Genomic DNA, 25,155 nt, shown 5'->3' with positions numbered 1-25,155 from the left:
TGTAATATATAAACAATGTATTCTAAAATAAAATAATATTTTTTAAAACCATTCACATCATGAATTGCTATGACAAAAAACAGGCATATTTAAGAATAGGTCTTAATAAATTCCATTCTGAACAGCTGTGTAGTGATGGACATGTCCAAAGTTCTGGTAGGAGACTGTTTCTGCCACTGGGGAAAATCTGAAGTTTCACATTTTCTCAGAAAGGAATCTAACTATCTCATGTGCACTGGGTGCATTAGGGCATACTTGAAGCTATGGGGCGGGGGTGTTGAATGGCAGGATGATGCATGCATGCACAATTCCATTTGTGCGAGTGATGTGAGCACTCTCCACTTGCATGAATGGAGGGGGCGTGTGGACATGCTTGTGCTCACACACAAAGCTCCACTCACTCAACTGGATGAGTTTCACTCATGGGTGAAACTCCATTGGACAAATGGAGCTACATGCACGAACGCAAGCACCCATTGCATGTATAAATGGAGCTTCATGTGTGCTTGCCCATCTCTCCTATGGCCCGGATTCGAACAGGTGGCAGCCCGATTGCTATGTCCCGGGGGTTGGGAACCTCTGCTGTGGGAAACTATGTCCCAGATTGCATATTGTTTTCAGGGCAACCCCGCTTCATTAATTTAAATAATATTTTATTTTCTCCAGTATTAATAACTCTATAGGGTATATCATATCTTAGTTTACCTTGGTTTTTTACATTTATCACCACAGTTTTAAATGTTGAATGTTGAAATGCATCCTTAGAATTGGAAGAAGTAAAATGAAGGATGCAGAGAAAATAAGGAGATAAGGTCACTAGTTTAAGTAAAGAATTAAATTCTTTAGTACCAGCCTTAAGAAATTATTTAACTGTCACTGAAGCAGTTGATGTGAGCTTAAATGGACTCCAGGGGATGGTAGAGGACAGGAAGGCCTGGAAGGAACGTTGTCCATGGGATCGCATTGGATCGGACATGAGTTCGCGACTAACAACAATTACTACTACTACAGTTCTACAGAGCTGTTTAAATGTGTGCCTGAAAAAGCTTTTGCAAAACTCAGTTAAACATATAATGATCTAAAAGGCAAAGAAAAAATTAAAAAGCTATGGTTTAAAAATGCATTTGCACACAGCTGTCTTTTCCTAGTGTTTATGATTACCACCATTTCACACACAAAAATAAATTTCTAGGTATCTAAACAATTAGTGATATAGTAGAGTGAGTCCAAAATTGTGGAGTAGAGACATCACAATGCTACATTGCAGATGTACTCCTAGAGTTAACTTTTATTGATTGGCTCAATGTCAAATGAGACAGCTCATATACGATTTCTGGTAAATAATAGAAAAATTGCCAGAGAATATGTATATAAGGCAAACTCATTGCAAATTCAAGGTCAGACGTTTGCAGATTTTTTTTTATCCTTATGCATATGGCTAAAGTACAAAGTAATCACAAAGGTAAACAAGGAAGTGGTTCATCAAGCATGGAATAGCAGAACTGAATGATTCATCAAGTCCTATCTCAAAGACATTAAGGCCAGTTTATTTGGTTAGAAAAAGCTATTCCCTTAATTAAAAAAAACACAAGCCACCCTCCATTTTGTCAAAATGGCTGAAAAATCTGAACAATTTATTGAATTCAGAAAGAATAATACAAGATATCTCAGTTATGCCACTTTCATTTTAACAAGGGGGAATAACATGGTTGGGAATAGCTTCCTGGGATCCCACTAAAGAATAACACACAGCTGAAAGAGATTTTCAAAGTCTGTTTATTTATCTATTTATTGTCTATCTGTTCATCCTGAGTCAGACCATGAACAGGATACACTTTGATAGTAAGGGGCGGGTGTAATTTGACAACCTGTTCACCCAGCGTCAGGTTAATCATCGCTGAAGGCTTGTCCCACATGTCTGGTGGAGCTGGAGGACGGAGATGTGCCACACCTTCCATGACAGCCAACCTGACCGTGAGTGAACTGATTGTTAAATTATTTGAATCCCACCACTGCCCTCCATGTGTGCAGGAGAACTGCTACACTAACCCAGAGAAAGAAAGCTTGGATCTTTGGGACCCAAACTTTGTTTCTTCAGCTCAGTTTGGTGGTTCTCCTCCCTCTGTTTGCAAAAGGAAACCATTGCATTCAGCTAGACTATAGAAAGGAAGCTCATATCTTTTTCTACCCTTTCTACCCTTCAGAAATATTGCATTCATTAGCTTTCCAGTCAGAAAGCTAGCGAACATGATGTTGCTCAACGGTAGAAAGAAGCTCTTTCTAGCCTTCAAAACAACTGCAAGAAGACTGCCAGCTCTTGCAATCTTTCTGAAAACAAACAAAAAAAAGTCCAAAAAGAGATTTTCTACCATTCAGTAACATTGTGTTTGCTAGATTTCTGGCTGGATAGGTAGCGAACAGTGTTTCTAATAGAAACATTGATAGAAATGTTGGAAAGAAGATTGGATCTTCGGGACGCAAGCTTCTTTTCTCCAGACCATCACTGGAGTACCCTTTAGTGTGGGAAGAGAGGGAGAAGATTCTGGTGCTGGAGAAAAGAAATTTGCATCCTGAAGGTCTTTGTTACTCCAGCCCCTCGCAGGTATTCCCTCACACACACATGGAAGGGAGAGGAAATCTTTCCCCAGGCGGCAGAAGCTTACTATCTTCTGCACTGAATTTTTGAGGAAGCCAGTAGAGAAGATTGCAAATGGTGATCATAAATGCAAATAGGTTGCCAAGATCCTATGATCATAGGGATGGAGTGGCAGTCATAACTTCAAGGATGGGTCTCAGGTGATTTTTCCTGATCTGTCTCTGTCTCTCTCTCTCTGTCTCTCTCTCAAAAAAGAAAAAATGTTAAGCAATCAGTTGTAAGCTGAGGCCCACCTGAGTATTATGAAGGTGCAATACTTTTCCTCAAAGAAGACAGAATCTACATGATTCCTGATTTCCTATTTGGGGAATTTCTCATGCCTTTGCTTTTTAGAGCTGATGATAGGGAAAGAATCATTAATTGCATTGAAAGAATCATTAATACTTATTTGGCTGGTTAGTACTTGTAATAAATTATTTTACCCTATGAGAATCCCTTCATTTTCTAAGGCCCATATACTGTACTTGACATCAAATTGATACTGTAAGAGAAAAAGAAACTTGCTTAACCTCACCAGGTTTCTTTTTTAAATGAAGCAAATATATTCATTTCAACTGCTTCTAATAAAATGTAGGTGTTTATCTTTGTTAAGAAAAAAATGCAATGTGGGTAAAGGAGATAGCATAACATGAGACATGCTACAAAGACTACACAGTTTTTAAAATAAGGATGCAAAAAAGATTCTTCTCTTCCTAATTGGGGATCAAGTGTTGCCCTGTGTCTTTTATCTTCTCTTTATTTTACGGCTGCCTTTGGAAGGTGAATTAAATAAGGTGAATATTTTACTTAGACTTAACATTTTCCTGTCATAACGTTTTCCTGTCTTACAGGAAGTTTGTGGTATGTGTAATTCCATAATAATTTCTCATTTCAAGCCAATGCATGCTTTCTCACAGAAGATTTTGGGGGCTGAAATATATTTAATGCCTGATGCTTTTTCTAAAGTCATGTGTGTCCTGTTAGATTGTTTGACTTTTTAGATGTTATTTCAAGGCACTGATAAGTATGTCAACAGTGAATTTGGCTGATAAATTGGAGATTAGAAGTGCTTTGGTATTTGAATGCTTATACAGAGGCCAACTAAATGCAACTGTGGCAGCTGAGACTTTGCTTCTGAAATGGCACATCTAGCATTGCCAAAGCTTTGGGGAATGTGGCATATCCCTTGGTGGATGACATGATATCTGAATGGAAAATATATATTTATAGCTGTAGGTTTGTAACTTTTTATATAATTAGTTTCCTTCAAAATCTCATTTTTGACCAATTAATTCAAGTCAATATAAGATATACAATCTACTATTCCAACAGTTGAATCACATAGGCCTCATGATCATTGTCCATAGATTATTGGAGCACATCCTGGATCAACTTTAGAGTGAACTGTGATATTTGGTTCTTCAAGTTGCCTTCTATACTCCATTTGGGGTACAATGACTTTGTTTGTTTGCTTGTGTCAGGTTTTGACTCCTGGTGATTACCTGGGCAAGTTCCTGAAGTTTTCTTGGCAAGATTTCAGAAGTGATTGTCATTGCCTCTTTCCGAGGGCTGTGATGTTGTAACTGGCCCAAGGTTATTTAACCAGCTAGTTTTCTGCCTAAGTGGGGGATCAGAACTCACTCTCCTTGTTCTAGCCAATGCCTTAACCTCTATTCCAATCCGGCTCCATAATGACATTAGAGTTCTTGATGTTTATAATATATACCTACGTTCTAAGGTAATGCAGTAACCTAAAGTGATGCCCACCTTATTCCTGGTTGCAATGTAAGAGTTGAATCCAAATGGCAGAGTCTATAATCTTTCATTCACTGGAATCTTTGCCAGAGAACAAGGTTTCAGAAAGTCTCTGTGAATAGCATATATATTTGCTGAAAGCTGATACACTTAACATGTCACAGAAATCAACAGTGCAGGTCAATTCAATTAGTTTTAACTTTGTACAATTTAGTTGTATTTATTTAATTATATTTATTAACAATATAAAAAGAACTATGCTTTATGCAGTTGACAATGTCCATTGGGTGAATGCAGATGGCAGGACCTGTGGGACAGGAAAGCACAGAATTCTAACATTTGTCTTGTCTTTGTATCCACTGAATCTCTCTGTGCATGTCCTGTTTTCACTTCCTGGCACTGACTCTATGACTACTCACCTTAAGTCTCAAGAGTCCCAACTGCACTGCTGTTCTGTCATTGGAAAGCAAAGAAGATAGAAAGCAGACTGTGTTTCTGTCTCTGTCTCTGTCTCTGTCTCTGTCTCTGTCTCTCTCATCTCTCTCTCATCTCGTCTCTCTCTCTCTGTCTCCATCTCCGTCTCCCTCCCTTCCCCCCCCTCTGTGTGTGTGTGTGTGTAAAAAGCTAATCTTACATAGCTTTTTCTCTGGTAATATTACACTAATAACTAGAGCATACAAAACATTTGCTAGACCAATGCTCAAATACAGTTCATCAGGAACACACATTACGTATCTGATATTAACACAGTTGAGAAAGTCCAGAAATATTTCACAAGAAGAGTTCTCCACTCCTCTACTCGTTGCAGAATACCTTATGCCACCAGACTTGAACTTCTAGACCTAGAAAACCTAGAATTACGCCGCCTTCGGTCTGATCTAAATATAGAATATAAAATCATACATTGCAATGTCCTACCTGTCAATGAATACTTCAGCTTCAATCATAACAATACAAAAGCACACAATAGATACAAACTCAAGGTAAACCGCACCAAACTTGATTGCAAGAAATACGACTTCAGAAACAGAGTGGTCAGTGTCTGGAATACTGTACCTGACTCTGTGGTTTCTTCCCCAAGCCCCCAAAACTTTAACCTTAGACTGTCTACTATTGACCTCACCCTTTTCCTAAGAGGTCTGTAGGGGGCGTGCATAAGCGCACCAACATGCCTACTGTCCCTGTCCTATTGTTTCTTTTATTTTTCTTATATGTATCCATGTATTCATAACTATGTTTTTACTAATACCTATTATCTTGTAAGCAATTGACAAACCAAATAAAATAAAATAAATAAAATAAAGCTGTTGTGACCAAGACTGCCAACAGACACATTTGGTTAAGTGAGCCTAGAATGCAGGGGAGGCAGAAAAGCTTAAAAATTGAATGACTGTTTACAACTGAACCATATTGTTACTGTACAGGACAGGGGAGGTTAAAGATGTTCCTTTGAGACAGTCCATCAACTATGAGATGTTTTAGAAGTATTTGTTCATGTATTTGATTTTTATCTCACCTTTTTATTTTGGTCAATTCAAATTTCAATTGCTATTTCCTCACAACAGTGACTCTGAAAGGTGAGTTTGGCTGGGAGATAATGACTGGTCCAAAACCATCCAGCCAGCTTTTATGCCTGAGAGAGGACTAGAACTCACAGTGTTCTGGTTTCTAGCCCAGCCCCTTAGCTAATATACCAAGCTTTGGATGTTTGTCCAAATGGCTCCAGTGAACTGAAAACCATAAGAATTTGCAATTTCCTGACTCAGGCACATTTGATGTGGAGGAAATTTACTCCAGGAAGATTTTGACAAAGAAGAAAATAAAACAATGCATTTACAGTACTCTTTTTTTGAGAGAGATGGAAGGCTGTGACTGTTACAAAGAGAAAAGGAGCCTTGTAGTTTGAGAAGCAACTTAGACAAATGCCGTGATGGGGAAGAAAAGGGGAAACATGAAAGAAGAAATAAGGAGCAGAGGCATTCTAATTGGGATATGTTCAAATCAGTTTGGAAATGTCACCACTCCTTACTGTCAAATTGTAAGCCAGCATGAATGTATCCTTGGGGTCTCCCACTGGATGTGCCCTCAGGTTTATTATTAAAAGAAACACCAGAGGATATTTTAGATCTTCGTATTACAGTGCTTTCACAACAAACTATGGCAGTAGCAACCATCTGAGCAATGTGCAGAATGTGGAGAAGTCATTTTCTTCACAGCTAATAGTATGTGAAGACCTAACTAGAGGCATTGGGAGAAGCAATGAGGATGGCTCAATAAATAGCTGGTTCTCTTATGCAAACAGGCACAGCAGTTTCAAAATCCAATAGAAAGAATATTAAGATTCCACCTGAAAACTACAACCCAGCAGATGAACTTTAAAAACCAGCAACATTGCAGTTACATCCAATGGGCCTGTCCCAATTCTTATGAATTGGAGGAACCATGTATGTTTATGTTCTCTGGTCTTCCGCTGATCTGAAAATATGGCCATCACCATTGATTCTTGAGGGCTTGAGAAATTTTTTTAAGAACTAAAAATTGTATTACTAGTTTATTGCCCTACCTAGAGTGATATAAATCGGTGATTGGGTCATATTTTACATACCAAACATAATAGATTACAAAGGAAGGAGAGATGGCCAGAAACAATTCCTACTGCTGATGAATTTCAGGAAACATTGGGTTGGCATTTATTGTGTGAGGTTTTCCATCATTGTACAGTTTTATTGCTATGTTATTTTCTCCTTTATTTCTCTTTGTATTAAACATTTTCCCAGGTTTTCTGATACTTTAACAGATTGCAAATACTGTTAAATAATCAAACAAGCTGATACTCTTTTTTTGGAGGGAGATATGTTAAGGTATTCGAGAATAGTGCTAAATTCCTGTCCAAGGTAAGCCTAATTATCAATTTTCTTTGTGTATCAATCAAATGACTTGCACAAAAACTGAGAGAATATTGAAAGATAGCTTTTTTTAATGTAGTATCTTCCACACTTGCTTTTTACCCTTTGCCTCCACACCAAATTAAAAAAGCAATTAGTAGGCATTTTCCCATCATAATTCATAATGTTTGGTGGGATGGGTAGAAAATCAACCCTTGCTATCAACAAGCCACTGTATCTAAAGTGCCTGGAATGCTATACATAAGGATAGCACCATTTGCTGGCATCTTGCCATTGGGCAGGATAGAGACTGTCAGTGAAGATAACAGTTTGCATGCTGATGCAATCTCCTCCTGGTCTAAAATGAACAGCAATTTTACTCAACCATGAAGGAGAATCCTGGTGCAGACATGGATGGAATGAACTTAACATCCTGACTTTATTTTATGAAACTCAAGACAGAATGCATAATGCTCCCTCCGTTTTCCCCACACAGAAAATCCTATGAAGAGAGACTGGCTCAAAGTCACTCTGTCAGCTTCTGTATTTAAAGACAAACTACAACTCAAGGTACCCCAGTTTCTAGTCCAACACCTTAACTGCTACACCAAGCTTCATCTGTTTAAGAACAATCATAAAGCTTGATTTTGTGAGCAACAGTATAAAAGGAACATGATCTTTGGTAAGGAGTATAGAACAGCAACAGAGCAGTGGCTCAGTAGCTAAGATGCTGAGCTTGTCGATCAGAAAGGTCAGCCGTTCAGAGGTTCAAATCCCTAGCACGAGTGAGCTCCGTTACTTATCCCAGCTTCTGCCAACCTAGCAGTTCAAAAGCATGTAAAAATGCAAGTAGAAAAATAGAGACCATTTTGGTGGGAAGGTAACAGTGTTCCGTACACCTTTGGTGTTTAGTCATGTCAGCCACATGACCACGGATACCTCTTTGGACAACGCTGACTCTTCAGGTTTCTAACGGAGATGAGCACCGCCCCCTAGAGCCAGAAACGACTAGCACATTTATGCAAGGGGAACCTTTACCTTTACCTATAGAACAGCAATGAAATTGCTAAATGAATCCTACATGAGTGAACACTGTACTTTATAGTATATTATGCTCCACAACTGTTTCAAATTAGTTCTAGTTTCAAGCTATTGTTAAGGCTGTGGGGGATTCCAGACTTTTGCTGTATTCTTAAGTAAGAGCAAATCGTATTTTATGATAAGATTAAGACTTGAATTAAGAATATATCACATATAGTATCACGCAGCAGGTAGCTCAATAGAAGTAAGTGCTACAGAGATATTCTTATCAGGAAACAGCCTTACATGAAACTCTGAAGAATTTTCAGCTACAGCAGCAACCAACAATCTTCACAAGCTAAACTGGACACCCAGTCACATTTCTTTGTGATAGACGAGAATAGCAGAAGATTATTCAGATTACTCAACCTGGCCTTGGAAGCAACAGGTTAAATTGTAATCTGTCCAGAATATTTTCCCCACAGTATCAAACTGCTATCTGAGCAGGAGTAAAGGATTACAACCATAATTTACAGGAAGTTCAAAACAACAAAATATACCACAAAATTTGCAGAGGTTGCTGTGATGGAGATCAGTATGTGTATAGTTTAGCATCTCAGGGAATCTGCATATTTAGCATGCAACTGTTCTGTTTCATGGAATAATATCAGAAAAGAGTTCCAGATGAGGTCACTTCCAAATTTCCAATTATATGCTTTCAGGTTTCTTCACTTTTTCTTCCATATTAACACAACCCTGATTAGGAGAAAAATGTTTGTTTGTTTGATTGATTGATTTGTATGTCACCCATCGCATGTAGAAGTGCTATATTAATGAGATGCAGAATGTCTGAATTGGAGTGATTCAAATGGATGAATTTGTAATGCACCGGTATTTTAATCATATTGTATACTATCCTTCCCAACCTGCTGATGGTATCCAGAAATATTAGAATACAATGAGAAATTTTAGCATCTGAAGCACAATCCAATACTTCTAAATGAATTCAACTTCTAGTATTAAATTCTGTATATGCAACCTATATTAGTTTTCTCTTTTGGAAACTGTAGTATAATTTACATGCCACGTTTTGTGGTGGAATAATCATTGAGGAACTCACTTTAATAGCTTTTTAATTTCAAAGAATTAAGGCAATTGAACTGATTACATAATAATTCCCTCCCCCACTTCTGTATTACTGACATTTTTTCCCAACAAAACTCCTTTTAAAGAACATATACCATTTTTCTAGGCTCAGGTAAAAATGTTTTAAATAATAATATGTGTGGGTAAGACAGGGATTGGTACATTTGCTTCAAAAACTATTATTTTTTTCAGTAAAAATCATTATTGGCGCAACTGTATGTATATATGTATATGTGTGTGTGTATGTACTATATATGTATATGTATACACTAACCTGCCATACTGTATTCTAACCACTTCGCCACCACAGTTCATTAAAGGAGAGAGCTTTACTTTATTCTTGCTTGAGCAGCAGGTTGGATTAGATGTCCAAGGTCTCTTCCAACCCTGTTTTTCTGTGTCATTCTTTCTTAATTTAAATGAGTGGGCTTGCAATGTTGATGCATATGCAAAAGGGGCATGGTCTTAATCCTAATACTGTATCCATTATCTTAATTCTTTTTATCTTCTAACCCTAGGGATGCTATTGCTACAGAAGGGAGGGAGGGAGGGAGGAAGGGAGGAAGGGAGGAAGGAAGGAAGGAAGGAAGGAAGGAAGGAAGGAAGGAAGGAAGGAAGGAAGGAAGGAAGGAAGGAAGGAGCCGTATCATTAGGAGATCTACATCCAATAGAACTGGCTTTTTTTTTCTTCATCACCAGTCAACTGATGGGATAAAAGAAATTATATCATACCACCTGAAGATATAAGAATAAAGATCATTTAAGTAAAATATTCAGCTTAGTTTGCCAGAATTTAAAGAAAGAAAGCATAACATAGCATGTATGTAATGCATCAAAGCCTTGCAAAATTATATTTTCAAATGTAACATAATGGAAAATGTATTAAAAACATGAGGTAATTATTTTAATACTGCTGAAATAATTTAACATATTTACATTTGACCCAATGTTACTAACTACTTTGTTTCGGTATTACTCACTTATTGGAGCGAGATCATAAGCACATAATCAAAGGGCAGTGTAGTCTCTCTCTCTCTCTCTCTCTCTCTCTCTCCCTCCCTCCCTCCCTCCCTCCCTCCCTCACTACACACACACACACACACACACACACACACACACACAGAGCTAAGTTTATATTTTATGAATTATGAAATCTTGCAGAAATTAACATATATGAACAACGCTAGTTTACCACAATAGTAAAACAGGATGTAAGAAAAACAGGACTTTAAACCTAAGATTTAAATCGGAATTTTCAAGAGCAAAAAAATTGCAATGGTTGAATTTCAGCAATCAGAAAGTTTCTGAAACAGTGTAAACTGTGGGTCCTCTTGCCTCTTCTCCATTCCAGGTCTTTCTCTATTTCTAATCACATCAGGAAGTCCAATTCTTCCACTTCTCCCTGCTCTCCAAGTTGCATCCTCATGGGCCAACTCTGCTGGTAATCCTCAATTTATATCAGTTCATTTAGTGATCCTTCAAAATTACAATGGCACCGAAAAAAGTGACATGACTGTTTTTCATACTTATGACCATTGAAGCATACCCATGGGCACATGATCAAAATTCAGGCACTTGGTTCACATTTATGACAGTTGCAGTGTCCCGAGGTCCTGTAATCACCTTTTGTGAACTTCTGATGAACAAAATTAATGGGAAAGCCAGACCACTTAGCAACCATGTTATTAACTTAACAACTGCAGTGATTCACTTAACAAGAAAAATCGTAAAACAGGGCAAAGCTCACTTAAATTTCTCACTTAGCAATGGAAGGTGTGGACTTAATTTTGGTTGCAAGTTGAGGACTATCCATAAACATATATCTTTGCTGTCATAGATCTAGAGCAGGGGTGTCTAACTCGTGTTGTCATGGCGGCGTCACGTGGCATATCATGACTTTTTTCCCATCGCTAAACCAGGCATGGGCGTGGCCAGCATGTGATGCAGCCAGCCTGCAGGCCAGAAGTTTGACAGCCTTGATGTAGAGTTTGTTTCACATTTTTTCAGTCCAGTTTTTCAGTCCACTTGGCATATTCATAACTCTTGGTTAATCTTGGATTTGACAGAAATGTTTCTTGAGCTTCCTCCTCTGATTCAACTTCATTCTTATCAAAGCTAAAAGCTTCATGGCCATAAACAGCTACCGTGGAAAAAGTGATATTTCTGAATCACCTTCTTCTCAAATTCATCTAAATCAGACTGGTTCATAATAAATGCTAGTTTTTGTATGATATAAATGTAATAAATTGTTATATATCTCCCTTGCTGAATTTCTCAGAAGAATCGAAATATTTTTATTGCATTTTCAGTTTCCAAGGGAATGGGACCACTATTATTCCATGCAGCTCTCTGTATTAAATCAGCATTTTTATTTAACATTCACCTTGAGTTGCAAGCAATTGGAAAGCAAATTAATGACATGAATGCCATTATTGTACTTTTCTGAAAATTTTTATACTGAAGCTCTTTCAATACACTGTATTCATCACTTTTGAAAATCTCTGAAGTAAAGATGACCATCTGTTTCTAATTAAGCAACCCAAAAATAGATTTAGATGGGTACTAAATACATAGGATATCTTATGTTAACTAGCTTACAATGCCAGGTGTAAGTCTAATGTCCTTTATAAGCTTTTTGTTTGTTTGTTTTACAAAATGGTAAATTTTCTTTTTATATAAACATAAACTTTTAATACACACTAATATAGTTTAGGATACAAATGGAATAAAGGTTGCCTGTAAAAGCAGAATATCAATTAACATAAATGGGATTTTACACATATATTTCTTACATACAATACGTTACAAATGTATAAAATGGAAATGGGTTTATATACATGTTCAGAACTTACAGGATACAGATGTCTTATCCATTGCATCCAAAATCTGGTAAAACCAATTCCTTTAAAGTAACGATATATTGTATAGACACATACAAATGCACACACACCATGACTTAGCTTTTAAAAGATGAATCATTAACAAAGGATAATTGTTAAGACTGCAGTCATCCTGAAAAATCATATAAACCCATCTGAATGCAATGGAGTTTAACTTTTACTAAATATAGATTGTGCTTCAAGTAATCCTAAGTATTTGATATATAAAGATATAAATGAGCAAAAAAATGCTTTTGAATGGGCTATAAACATTGTAATTCATTATTCAACCAATCTTATTTTATTTGTTCTGGTAATTCCTTGTTCTAGAAGGATTGAAACTGGTAAGGCAGGAACCCACACTTTCCAGAAGGCAAAACTGCTATGTCAAAAGAGATCAAGTGCTTCTCAGGGCCAAATAAAAGAATGACAAAATGTCTGCTGACTTGGAAAAGCAGGAGGAAGAAGCTTAAAATATGAATCCTGGAACGCAGACTTTTATACAGGTTTTATCTTTTGTGTATACCATAGCACACCAATATTTTGTGTGTACAAATGACTTTGCTTTTATCTACAATAAAAAAGGGAATTATTCTATATGCATCATGTTTGTGTGCCTTTTTCTGAGAAGCTACAGACAAGGTCATGTGGAGAGATTCTGCCATATCTGTGCAAAGCCTGTTAATTGGTTAACAAATAGTAAAACAAAATATATTAACATTTTAAATGGTTTTTCACCTCAGATCAGAATGTATATGAAGAGGAAGAAAGAATAACCAAGAAACCTCTATCTAAATGACACTTTAACTTGGGTAAGTTAAAAGCCCAGAATTTCTATCCTTGAAGCAAAACTACAAACCCCAGAATAACAAGTTATTCTCCTGGAAAGCGTTTTGAGGAAAAATAAAATTATTTGTGACTACATCTCTGAATAATGAAGGTGATTCTGCACGGTGACAGAGATATGTATACCTTCAATCTGAGAAACATCAAATATATTCAATTTCCCTAATTAGCCCACCCAAAATTCTAGAGTGCTTCAGTTTGGGGGAAAGAGATATAAATATTGCTTCAGACAAAAGAAGAAGGCTTTAGTCCTATATATTTCTGTACTGTAATCCATGAAATTATATTATAAAAAACAATAGTCGAAACAGAACTTACCTGTTCAAAAATATTTTTTATTGGTTTCCATGGTTTACCACTCAAAAGATAAGGGATGGTTATGCCAAAGTGTTCTACTTGTTCTCTTCGAATCCATTGCCTAGGGAATTCCAGTTTACTTTCAGCAGTTTCTCCTAGTATAATGTTTTAAAAATATTAAATGTTAGTGTAGGACTGGCACCAGCAGTATAGCAGTACAAACTATTGCTAAGTAAATTTGAAAGTATAGCAAAAGCACTTAGATTTATATACCACTTTACAGTACTTTACGGCAGTCTCTAAATGGTTTACAGAGTTAGCATATTGTCCCCAACAATCTGGGTCCTCATTTTACCAACCTTGGAAGGATGGAAGGCTGAGTCTACTCCGAGTTGGTGAGATTCAAACTGCTGAACTGATAGCAGCCGGCAGTCAGCAGAATCAGCCTGCAATACTACACTCTAACCACTGTGCCACCATGGCTCTTATAAACATAAACCAATATACAAAAGTTATTAAAATACGTATCAGAATAAGCTTTTATATGTTTTACATTATGTTGTGTTTTATATATTTTGGTTGCAAGTTGCAGTGATCTCACTTTGGAAGCACAAATAGGGCAAACATATGGGGGAAAGTGTAATGATTCACTTGTGATAGATAGAACAACAAGGCATAAACCAAAAAACCTTTTTTTTTGTTATTCTTCTTACCCATTTACTTCTTACATTATTTTGGACACAATTTTAGAATACTTCACTACTGTATTTGATAGGGATTACTTTTAAGTGGCTTATCCAACTTGATAATAAAGAAGCATTAAGAAATAAGATTATAGGGACTGATATAGTTCATGATGCCCAGCATATGACAATAAATTTTTCTTCCACATTACTTGCTTACAAACATTCTCACTACTGGGGAGTAAAGTTGGAAAAAATACCTTATGAAATCCCCTCTGCAATACTCCCCCTTTCTAATATTTCATGGCTCAAACAAATGCATAAATGTAGACAAAATCTAAGGGTATTTAACCATCTCTCAAATGTTAGACTATTGTCAGCTGATGCAAAATGTTTGATATATTGACATCTGAAACACCTTCTCAGAAAAACCAGCATCAAAAGCCTTCCTCAATCTATATCCAAAGTAATAACAAAAATTACACCATACTTGAAATTAATATTAACATGGAAATTAATTTGATTGTATTACATTGTGCATTCTGTAACATTGACAGCTGTCTAAATACAGGTTTACAATAGTAAAGTCTACATGAACGTATTAGATGCTTTTTCTGAAAAGGCAGAAGAAGGTATCAGTAGCCTTCAAAACGCCTTTCATCTCATAATGTCTAAAAGAGGATGGGAAAAGTGAGTGAACTATATATGGCAGTGACTTCAAAAAAGACGGCTTGATTACCAACGGTGCACACAAGAGCGATAAAATAGCTGTTTTAAATTAATGATTATGCTATGGTGAGTAGGATGACTATTTTGCCATACTTGCAAGAAAAGGAGACCAGGTTTCATAGAAGACTTTTTAGGTATACAGCAAATATTCTTTCTCTTCTCTGATGACAGAAAACAGAATTCCAATTCACATAATTGAACAAGCAGAAACATTTCAGCCTTGATGACTCTTACTAACTTATATGAAGATTTAAGGTTTAAAGGTAGGAAGTGCTAATGTACATCAGAGTCATTTTCCTTTTGATAATCAGATCTGATTCTTATTGACACGATTAACCTGTAACTGGACTGTGCCATTTCAATTCACAGCATCCACATGAATAGAACCCTGATAAAATACCATGAATGGAGCAGGATGAGTGTAGCATAGCAATCATGTTTCAAATTACCTTCTACTACAACTAGTATGTTGATGATACCCAATTATTCACTGCTAACTTGGGTCATATAAGTGCCAATGTCTCATCAGTATCTGGAAGCAGATGAATAAGTGGAAATTGAATCTTAGTTAAATGGAAATGTTGTTTATCTATCAGAACTTCTTGATATATGTCTTGATGGGGTCTCTGTTGCCTTGTAGGAACAGGCTTGTGACTTGTAGTCCTCCTAGATCCAGAACTACTGCTAGATGGACAAGTGGAGAGGTTATGACCACTGCATCTTTTGTCAGTTTCATCAGGTGCACGAATTGCAAACTTAATAGAAGAGAAGGATGCCTCAATTCATGCTGTCATCACCACTCACCTGGACCAATGAAATTCTATCAGCACTTAGGATTGCCTTTGAGGCAATCAATAAGCTTCAATTACTCCAGAATGTAGCAGCCCAAATGTTGGCAGGTAGTCACTAACTAATGCTCTAGGCACTAATGTCACTCTGATGCTCTGAGCATAGTTGAGACAGCAAAATTAAACTGTCTGATTAGAGAAAGATGAATAACTACATTTCTCATTGACAGGAAACCTCTTACAAACCTTTTGTTGAAAAGAAGAGAAAATGTGATTTGGGGGTTTGAAGATTAGGCAGAGTAGCTTATGGAAAGAAGGAAATAACTTCAGGAAGATCAGGGACCTTATCAATTTTGGTTTCCTTTTCTTTCTTTTTCTTGTCTATTTTCTTTCTCACTATTTACAGTTTTTCTTTGTTACACTTAATTTCTTTTATGGCTTTAATTTCATTATAAATATCTTCAATAAAATTATTTTTTAAAAGGGAATTCTTTGTCCTCTGAAATTCAATCAGCACGTATTAAATTTTAGAAAATTATTGAAAGCACAATTAAGAAGACTTTTTATTTTTAAATGACACCATAGTTTTTTCTCTTTGGTTGTTGGTTGATTTTTACTTAAGTTTCCTTCCTTTTATTGGCGTTTTATAACTGCTTATAGTGTTATACCATTAATGTTTTAATGGCATGATTGTATTCCCTTGATAGGTTCTTAATGAAAACAGGTAAAGCAAATAAAAAATAAATAAATGTGAAAGTCGTATCATGTTTCATAGTTGCTCATTTAAAAGAATGTGTAGAGCAGGGGTGTCAAACTCATGTCGTCACGGCAATGTCATGTGACATATCGGGACTTTTTTTACCTTTGCTAAACTGGATGTGGGCATGGCCAGCATGTGACACATCTGGGCTGGGAGTTTGTCAGCTCTTGTGTAGAGCATGTAAAAATGATAATGGGCCCTTAAGAACTATTATTTCTATGAATCAATTCCTTAAATACAGAGACACAGATATATACACAGAAACATATGCTCCTGGCCTGATCTTGTTTAGCTTTTTAAGATCAGCCAGCAAAGATACTGATTCACTCAAACAGACATAAGCTCTGTCCATTTCAGTAGAAAAGACTACTGTCTCTAACAAAGATCTCTCCAGCCCAGCACTATGTTCCCACAGTGACCAAACACATGCCTATGGTAAGCCAATAAGCACCTTCCTGCTTATTTTTATTAACAACTGCCATTAGGAAACATAATGCCTTGGATATAGAAGCTAATGCATAGATACCACTATTACCAATTAATATTCCCGTGGGTGCCCCATGAGAGTTTCAAGCAACTGTGGACTGTTTGTATATAAATCTCAAGCATCAAAATATTCCCACATGTGGCAAGTATATGCAATTCATTACTTCTTGGAAGTACACAAGCATTCACCACCAACTCCTACCCCATCACTTTATAAGAGTTCCATTACATCAGTTGTTTAGTTGAGTCACCAAAGGATGATGTTGGCTTGTGCAGTATTAATTCAGCCATGAAGATCTGCCCAAATCATATGTCAACTATTCTTAGGACAGAAAAGACCCTTGTATTTAATTAAGGCAGATTCTTTGTTCTCCTTGTCAGGCAATAAATTGGATTTTACTTACACAAGAATCAAATTTTTATTTGTAAATTGTAAGGTTAGGTTTCCTGTAGAAAACGTACCACATAACCCAGGCAGAAAACATTTTCAGAAATAAAAAGTTAACTAAACTGAAAACCAAACTTCCAAGAAGACATACAAGTTAAATAAATTCTAACGGTAGTTTTTAACATAACCTAGAAATATATCTGAAAACAGAAGCTGACAGAATATATGAGAGCAATGATATTTATATGAAACAAGGAAATATGCCAATATGAAATAAAGGTTGTGAAGCCAAAAGGCATAAAGAAATATAGAAAGAAGATACATCAAGTGGACAGAACAATAAAACCAAATAGCAAACAGAATTCATAACAACTGAATAAAAATGTATGGGAGAATACAGATGTCAAAGCAAGGAATAAAGAACAGCCTCTGAAGCTGAAGCCATTTTGCATGTAGCCTTATTTTTATATACATATTTGGAGAGTGTAATTCAGAAAAGACATATTTCCAAACTCACATATTACATTAAATTATGGCATTCTTGAAACAGAATAGAAAAAGCCATAAACATCTAGTTAAAACATACTGCTAGACAATATAACCATGTCCTATAAATGATATCACAATAGAGTAGTGCTGTTGATTCATTTTGCTAATCCAAACCCAAACAAACCATATTATGGACCAATAGATGAACTGTTTATCTGTTTATTAAACTATCCATCAATCTCAGCATTACTGAATTGCCATTTTTGGTATGACATATCTGTAATGTTTCAACTTTCTACAGATATGCATGTTGCTGACATTTTATACATAATTGTTAATTTCTAGCTTTTCAAAATGGGTAGCAAAAGAAAAGCTAAAGATTACTTGTCCAAAAAAGTGCTTTTTTGAAGAGGCAAATGGACTTTCTGTTTTTTTTTCTTTGAAGACATTTCACTTCTCATCAAAGAAGCTTCTTTAGCTCATCTATCTTGGATGCTTTAATTTGGATTTCAGAATGCAGTTGGGATTGAATCTGATAGTCCAAGCAGCCTCTTCCAGCTTAATGATTCTAGTCACAGTTAACAATCTCTCTTTTGTCACAGGTCATCTGTGTGTAAATGGAATGATGAAGAAATGCTTTTAAGGAAACACCTTTCATAAATGTGCATGTTCAAAATCTTTCAAACGAACTAAATCAAAATGAGGAAAAAACACGAAGTATGAAACATGGTTTTATAAAACACCAAGCAGCATTTTCATCATGTAACTGAACACCAGAGCTGTCCTGAAGACAGGATTTCTTTAAGGATACCCAGTAGGCACAATTCTATATTCATATTCTCAGCAGGAATTCCCTTTCTGTAGAGTCAAAATGACAATAATAGAGATAAGAATATGAAATTTCCATCGCATGTTAGTACTGCTGTAAGTCAAGGCATCATGTGATGAGATGCATTTTCTGACCATTTTTGGCATGTGCATGAGTCATCACCATGGTCGTAAGTTGAGACATGCAGTCATAAGTGCAAATTCTGCTGGAAACCAACAAAAAAACATTGGAAATCATGATCACATGACTGTGGGATGTTGCAACTGATCCTAAAGAAGTGGATGTAAGTCCCGGATACAGGCTATAAGTTTTGAAGTATAAACTACAGAGGTTAAGGTGGGTGGGGGCCTAGTTCATTCGACTTTATGTTTATAGTAGTTTTTGCTTTGTGTGGGGTAGGAATGAAGGCTTCTGAGATACTGCCTAGTTATCTGATAATGTGGCAACAGTTATGTTCCCAAACTGAATCCGACAGTATAGATTATCAAATGAAGACACCACTGACATTGATGGAACCTATGGCTGAGGCTGGAATCTTGTTGCCAAGCACCTGAATTATGAACATATGGCTGCAAGAGCAGGATGATGGACATAAATTCCAATTTAGATTGTAACTTACTTTTTCAGAAGCCATTGTTAATTAAGTGAATGGTCGTATGATGAAGATTACTTGTATGCAGGAATCATTACCAGGGCAAAGCTAAAATTCTGAAACTGAAACTTGATTTTTTTTTATTAATCCAGAAAAAGATAACATTTGGAAGTGACTCAGACAGACATACCTCTGATATGCAGATGAGATATCATTCGCAAGAAAGCAAAGAAGATCTGGAGTGGCTAATCCTGAGAGTGAAAGAGAAAAGTGAAAAATTTGGACTGCATCTTAACATCAAGAAAACAAAGAAGATAATGGCTGCAGAGAACACATAGGTCAGAGTGCGGATCAATGAGACCACTGAAACAGTGAAGGAATTCATCTTCTTGGGCTCTAAAATCAACCAACATGGTGGTGACCTGCAGACCTGAGATCAGAAGACAATATAGTACTTGGAAGAACTGCAATGTCCGGCATGAATAACATCAGGAAAAGTAAACTTATCAGTCTACCGACCAAATACAGATTAGTCGAGACAATAATTTTTCTAACTGCTACTTCTGGCTGTGAAACATGGACTCTGAAAAAGGCAGATAGGAAGGAGAAGGGTGGATGGCTTTGAATTATGATGCTGGATATGATTATAATGTATTCCATGGACTACAAAAATCACAAACAAGGAAGTCCTAGACCAAATCTCACCCAAACTATAGTATCACTTGAAGCAAGATGGCCAAGCAAAGGATATCATACTTTGGCCCTGTCTGCAAGTGGATTCACTTGAAAAGTTAATCATGCTGGGAGTGACCAGCAGAAAAAAGGAGCAGGGGCCATACTAGTACCCAGTGGCTAGACACTATAAAGAACGACATCAGGATGACTATGGTGGGATATGAAGAATGAGGTGTGAGACAGAGGGACATGAAGACTGTTGATCCATAGGGTAGCTGAGGGTCAGGCATGATTGAATGGCTGACGACGACAAGCAGAGATTTCCCTAATTGACAATTATAAGAAGTGGGAGGAGATAGAGCAAAATCAAACTTGTAAGATAGACAATTTCAATAAAAGCTGTTTGAACCTTCCTGTGGGATTGACCTCTGGTGTACCTAATAGGGCAGACGTTCACTCTAGATTTCAGGGGTGTCAAACTGGCAGCCTGCGGGCTGGAAGCGTCACATGCAAGCCACGCCCACCCCAGCTCCACGAATGGAGAATACATTGCAAAACATCATGTGATGGCAACGTGACGCAGGGAGTTTGACACCCGTGCTGTAGAAAATCCTGCCCACTGTGGGGAAATGGTTGTAATCCGATGTAAGGATATCAATTTAAGGAAATTATTCAGTTTTCCCACAACTACTCCAAATTTGTGCAAGCCATTATAACAAAAGTAACAATTTATTCTTCAGAAAAGAATAATCCAAGATCTAATAATAATTAGATCTAGAACTGCATGTTAGGAGCATACAAATTCAGCATTAGGTTAAAGACCTAAGATTTGGATATGCAAATCCTATGTTTACAGCCAAAGTGGCTCATTTCTCCCTCAAAGAATGTATTAACATATTCCTCATTTTCTTGAAACCTTGAATCTACTTTGCTCGTTTATCTTTCATAGTTCTCTATAAATTCAACACTCTTGTAAAAATATGTTAGGAATGTTAAAAATTAACTACATCTTTTGATGGGCCTGAAAATGTAAGAGCGGCTGAAGGAATTCATGTATTTCTGGATGTAATGTTCAGTTCCTCCTGCTTCTAATTAAAACGTATCTTCTCTCTAATTTGACAGGGCTGCCAACTTCAAACTGATCTACACAGGGGTTTTCTGCAAATCCATTTGATCTTTTATGTTGCTTAGATTCATGACTTCTTATATGAGAAAAAGATGAGTTCAAACAATTTAGCTAAATAGCCTGCTTAACCAAAAATATAATGTGCAAAGTTCCAATTATGCAATTCAAAGAAAGATTAACTGTTGCCACTTTGTGAATTACTTCCTTCAGTGTTATAATGTATTGATTAAAAAGGCTGCAGAAAGAACTGTGTCTTCCTTCAAATCCTCTACAACTTTTAAAAAGTTACCTTTGACATGTTAACATGAAGATGGTAATTTAGCAGTGCTAAAATGTCTTTCAAAGATAAAAGTTAAAATGATACAGTTGTGATGGCTGATTTTATTTTTTGGCCCACTGAACTCTGAATAACACAAGCAAACACAATAGTTGGATCTTCTTAATCTCAGCATAATCTCTGTAGCATAACTTTTGGAAGTCTGCAAAACTATATACAATAAAGTGCTTCATTCTGTGAACCATATGACTCTATTAGTCATTCAAGCATATATTTGGCACTTGGTGAAAGAACAAAACTTGTTTAAATCAAGTATTTTGAGCCTGATTTGTATATTGATGTAGCATTTCTATAAACTCTTTACTTCTTGTATATTGTCATTGCTTAACCAAATGCCAGAATGTGTTGTACTTCACCATACCTGGTATTTTCGAGAGCAAACCATGTCAAAACATAAGATGACTATATTAAAAGAGTTCAAAAATGAGTACTTCAAACGCATAGGAGCTGTTTTTATACTTCTCTTTCTTTAATTTGGACTCTTGAACATGCACTGCATCTGTTTTATGAAACAAAGTCAATATATTTTAGAAGTGTGTGTACATACATACATGATTTTTTAAAAACAGTATTAATGCTGACTTTGTTCAATTGAAGAAGAAATCAAGGCACACAGCCTATGTTATATCACATGGACTTGGCCATACAAATCGCCAGACTGTAAAAAATACTGTGAGTCTGATGCACCAAAGAAATATGCAAGAAACATTAGGATAATGGCCAGATTTCTTCAGTACTAAAACAGATGCAATCAATCTGGTGCAAAAAAGGCTCAGGGCTCTTTCAATATGGGTTTTTTAAAAACATAACTTTTTACAAATTAATGTAAAATTGAGATTAAATTAGAATCTTTTATCTGTAATCTTCAACTGTGTCAAAAAAGTCTTTTGTTTCATAAAAATATAAGTGTGGCACATGAACAGAATAATCTTATTTCCCAAAACAGTTGTATACATGAGACCCAATCATTCACATTATCCCATAAATATATAGTAGCATTGTGAAAGCTCGGGCTTTTTGAATGTTTTCTCTTGCATTACTTTGTTAGATACTGACTTGGCTTAGGAGCTTTCACAATAACTTTAGCAGAAATTCTCTAATGAAAGAACAATCCAAATTTTAAAAAGAATAGTCCCGCATCATAAAAGCTGAGAGCTCTGGATACATTGTTCTTCCTATTAGCATTCTGCTAAGGATGTGAACACATGCTTGTACCATGATAGAAGAGTTTCTGCTTGCTACCTTTCAGGACAAATATAATATTTCTTTCAACAAGTCCTTCAGGGTTTGCAGAATATGCTATTTACAACCAGCTTAATTCTGCAAGCAATGCACCACAATGCAAATGCAATGGTAGCTATTTTGGACTGAATAGTAGCTCTTATTCAACATTTCACTATAATTATCCCTTTTGAAACTTTACATTTATAACCAAAAGCAGGCTTTTTGTGGAACATAGAAAGCCATAGGTAGTTATAGTGGATAAAAGCCCATAGTCAGCTTAAAAATGTATTTTATGTTAGCAATATCTTGGCTCTTAAGAGGTTTACAGGGTCAATTGTTCTGCTGGAATGTTGCGATGTACAATAAAAAATACATACTGAAACATATAAAATGCATGAATCCATGGTTAGGAGGTTGAGATCCAAATGTTTCTAACTCTTATAAATGCTAATGTCTGGCATTTTGTTTGTTTAATGTGATGTCAAGCAAAGATTGAGAGGAATTTTCATATAGGAACAAATATAAAATTATATCTCATGAAACAATGCATTCATCTTGAATGCTAGGAGTGAACTCCTGTGATAACTTAATTGGTCATGTAATAGCCATTTAAAAGTTTTTGTCTGGCTTGATTTCCTGCAGATAAATAATGAATTGAAGATGGCTCCACCAAAAGAGAATGACATGGATCTGAAAGTGGATTTAAAAATGACAGATAAGGAGAATGATATGGGAAAAGATGCTATACATTGTATGCTATACATATAAAAGAAACCAATTGTCTTAATAAATTAAAAGGCATATCCAAATAATAAGCCAAGAGAGTGACATGGATAATTTTCTTATATTGGATTTACAAAAGACTATTGTTAAAGCTTTGAAGAATTTTGTAAGAAGAAAGAAAGAAAGAAAGAAAGAAAGAAAGAAAGAAAGAAAGAAAGAAAGAAAGAAAGAAAGAAAGAAAGAAATTAAAATAAATGGAACAATGGAACAGCTTGCCTTCGGAAGTTGTGGGAGCGTCATCACTTGAGACTTTCAAGAAGAGATTGGACTCCTATCCGTCAGAAATGATGTAGGGTCTCCTGCTTGGGCAGGGAGTTGGACTAGATGACCTACAAGGTTCTTTCCAACTCTGATTATCTGCTATTTGTTATAAATCAAGTTTCAGGACATTATATGAACTAAGGATCAAGACTGTGGAAAGGAAAGGAATATAAAGTTGGTTTATATAATTAAAGTCAAAATAGAAGTGTCGTTATCTCTGATAACCCTTAATGCAGAGTCCCTCAACCTTTCTGGCTTTGCAGACCAGAGGGGGGAGGAGGATAATTCTGCATGAGTGGCACATGCAGCTTCACTTGCACGAGCAGTGAGCATATGCATGAGCAGTCCTCCATTTGCATGAGTGGTCCTCATTGCTTGCGCAAGTGGGGATTTGCATATGCATTTGGTCAGCCAGCACTTCCGTGGTCTGGTTTGGAACAACTCAAGTAGCGGGTCATGGCCTGTGGTGGGGGAGGTTGGGGACCCCTGCCTTAATGGACATTTGCTGATCAGGACTGAATAACAAGGCTTTGAGGATTTGTTTATAGCTTAAAAATGGGATACGAGAGGAAGGGATCACTTGTATTTCAAGAGAAAGAAATAAGTTACTAAAATTGTTTATATTTGTTTTAAATGAAGATTAACTTTTTACATAGTTTTTTTTAAACTTTATTATGTTTTCTTTTCTGCACCTTCTATTTTTTCCATTCATTCTTTTATTTTTTAAATTTGTGTTTGTTTTTACCTTTCCAACTATAATTTTAATAAAATTACTATTAAAAATTCCTCGGGTCTTTGTAAAGGAAAAAAACATCTTGAAGTGTTGATTATTTGATGAACAAATTAAAACAGGAGTTTTCTGCCTGTAGCCTTCCCACAACTTCCTGCGCCTTATTAGTAACTTAATTTTTATAGCTGCTTTGCTTATAAAAGTAGAATAAAAGCTCTGTGGCCAAATTTAAGGTTGTAAAAGTCTGCACATGTCAAGTTAGCTAAACTCAGGGAATTCTAACCACTGCTGTGAGCACATACAGTAAAGAAGTGACAAGGCTAGTGACAAATTTGTTCCATTTACTTTTTCTGTTTCTATCACTCTAAAAGGGAATGGAGCGAGGCCAGCAGTAGTAGAATTATGCACCACCCAAGGGATGGCTTCAAATAAGGGTTCTGGGTGGGGGGAAAAAAGGAAGGATTTTCTTCTTAGCTAAATGTACATGTTCCAGTGCCAATGCACTGACAGTAAGAGTCATCAAAAGCTACCTGTCTTTTTCTAAGGCCAAAGTTACAGAAAAAGGGGAATCTTCTAGTTAATACTATAAATGTCCAAGGGACAGATATTATTCTTGAAAGGATCTAAATTGTCACAGCACAATAAAAGAAAAAAATAAAAATAAAGAAGAGCTATATTGGATCAGACCAAGGAACAAACTGATGATACCTATGAAATTCTATAAGACAGACATGAGCACAACAGTATATTCCATTTAGTTCCCCCAAAACACAAAAGCAGTCCTCAATTTTACATGATAATACCTACAAAAG

At 36.2% G+C, this 25,155-nt stretch overlaps 1 protein-coding gene across 1 annotated transcript in view; it reads right to left on the bottom strand.

The window, feature by feature from the left end:
* Positions 1-25,155, bottom strand: part of ADAM12 (ADAM metallopeptidase domain 12) — a 287,867-nt gene that overhangs the window by 255,171 nt on the left and 7,541 nt on the right. Inside the window, exon 2 of the mRNA XM_026704952.2 lies at positions 13,485-13,618. Coding sequence (XP_026560737.2) covers positions 13,485-13,618 — 134 coding nt within the window. The remainder of the gene's footprint in view (positions 1-13,484; positions 13,619-25,155) is intronic.

The sequence above is a fragment of the Pseudonaja textilis genome, chromosome 4 (assembly GCF_049901715.1).
Source record: "Pseudonaja textilis isolate UNSWEBS1 chromosome 4, rPseTex1.2, whole genome shotgun sequence".
Lineage (NCBI taxonomy): Eukaryota > Metazoa > Chordata > Lepidosauria > Squamata > Elapidae > Pseudonaja > Pseudonaja textilis.
This window is presented reverse-complemented; position numbering and strand designations above follow the sequence as displayed.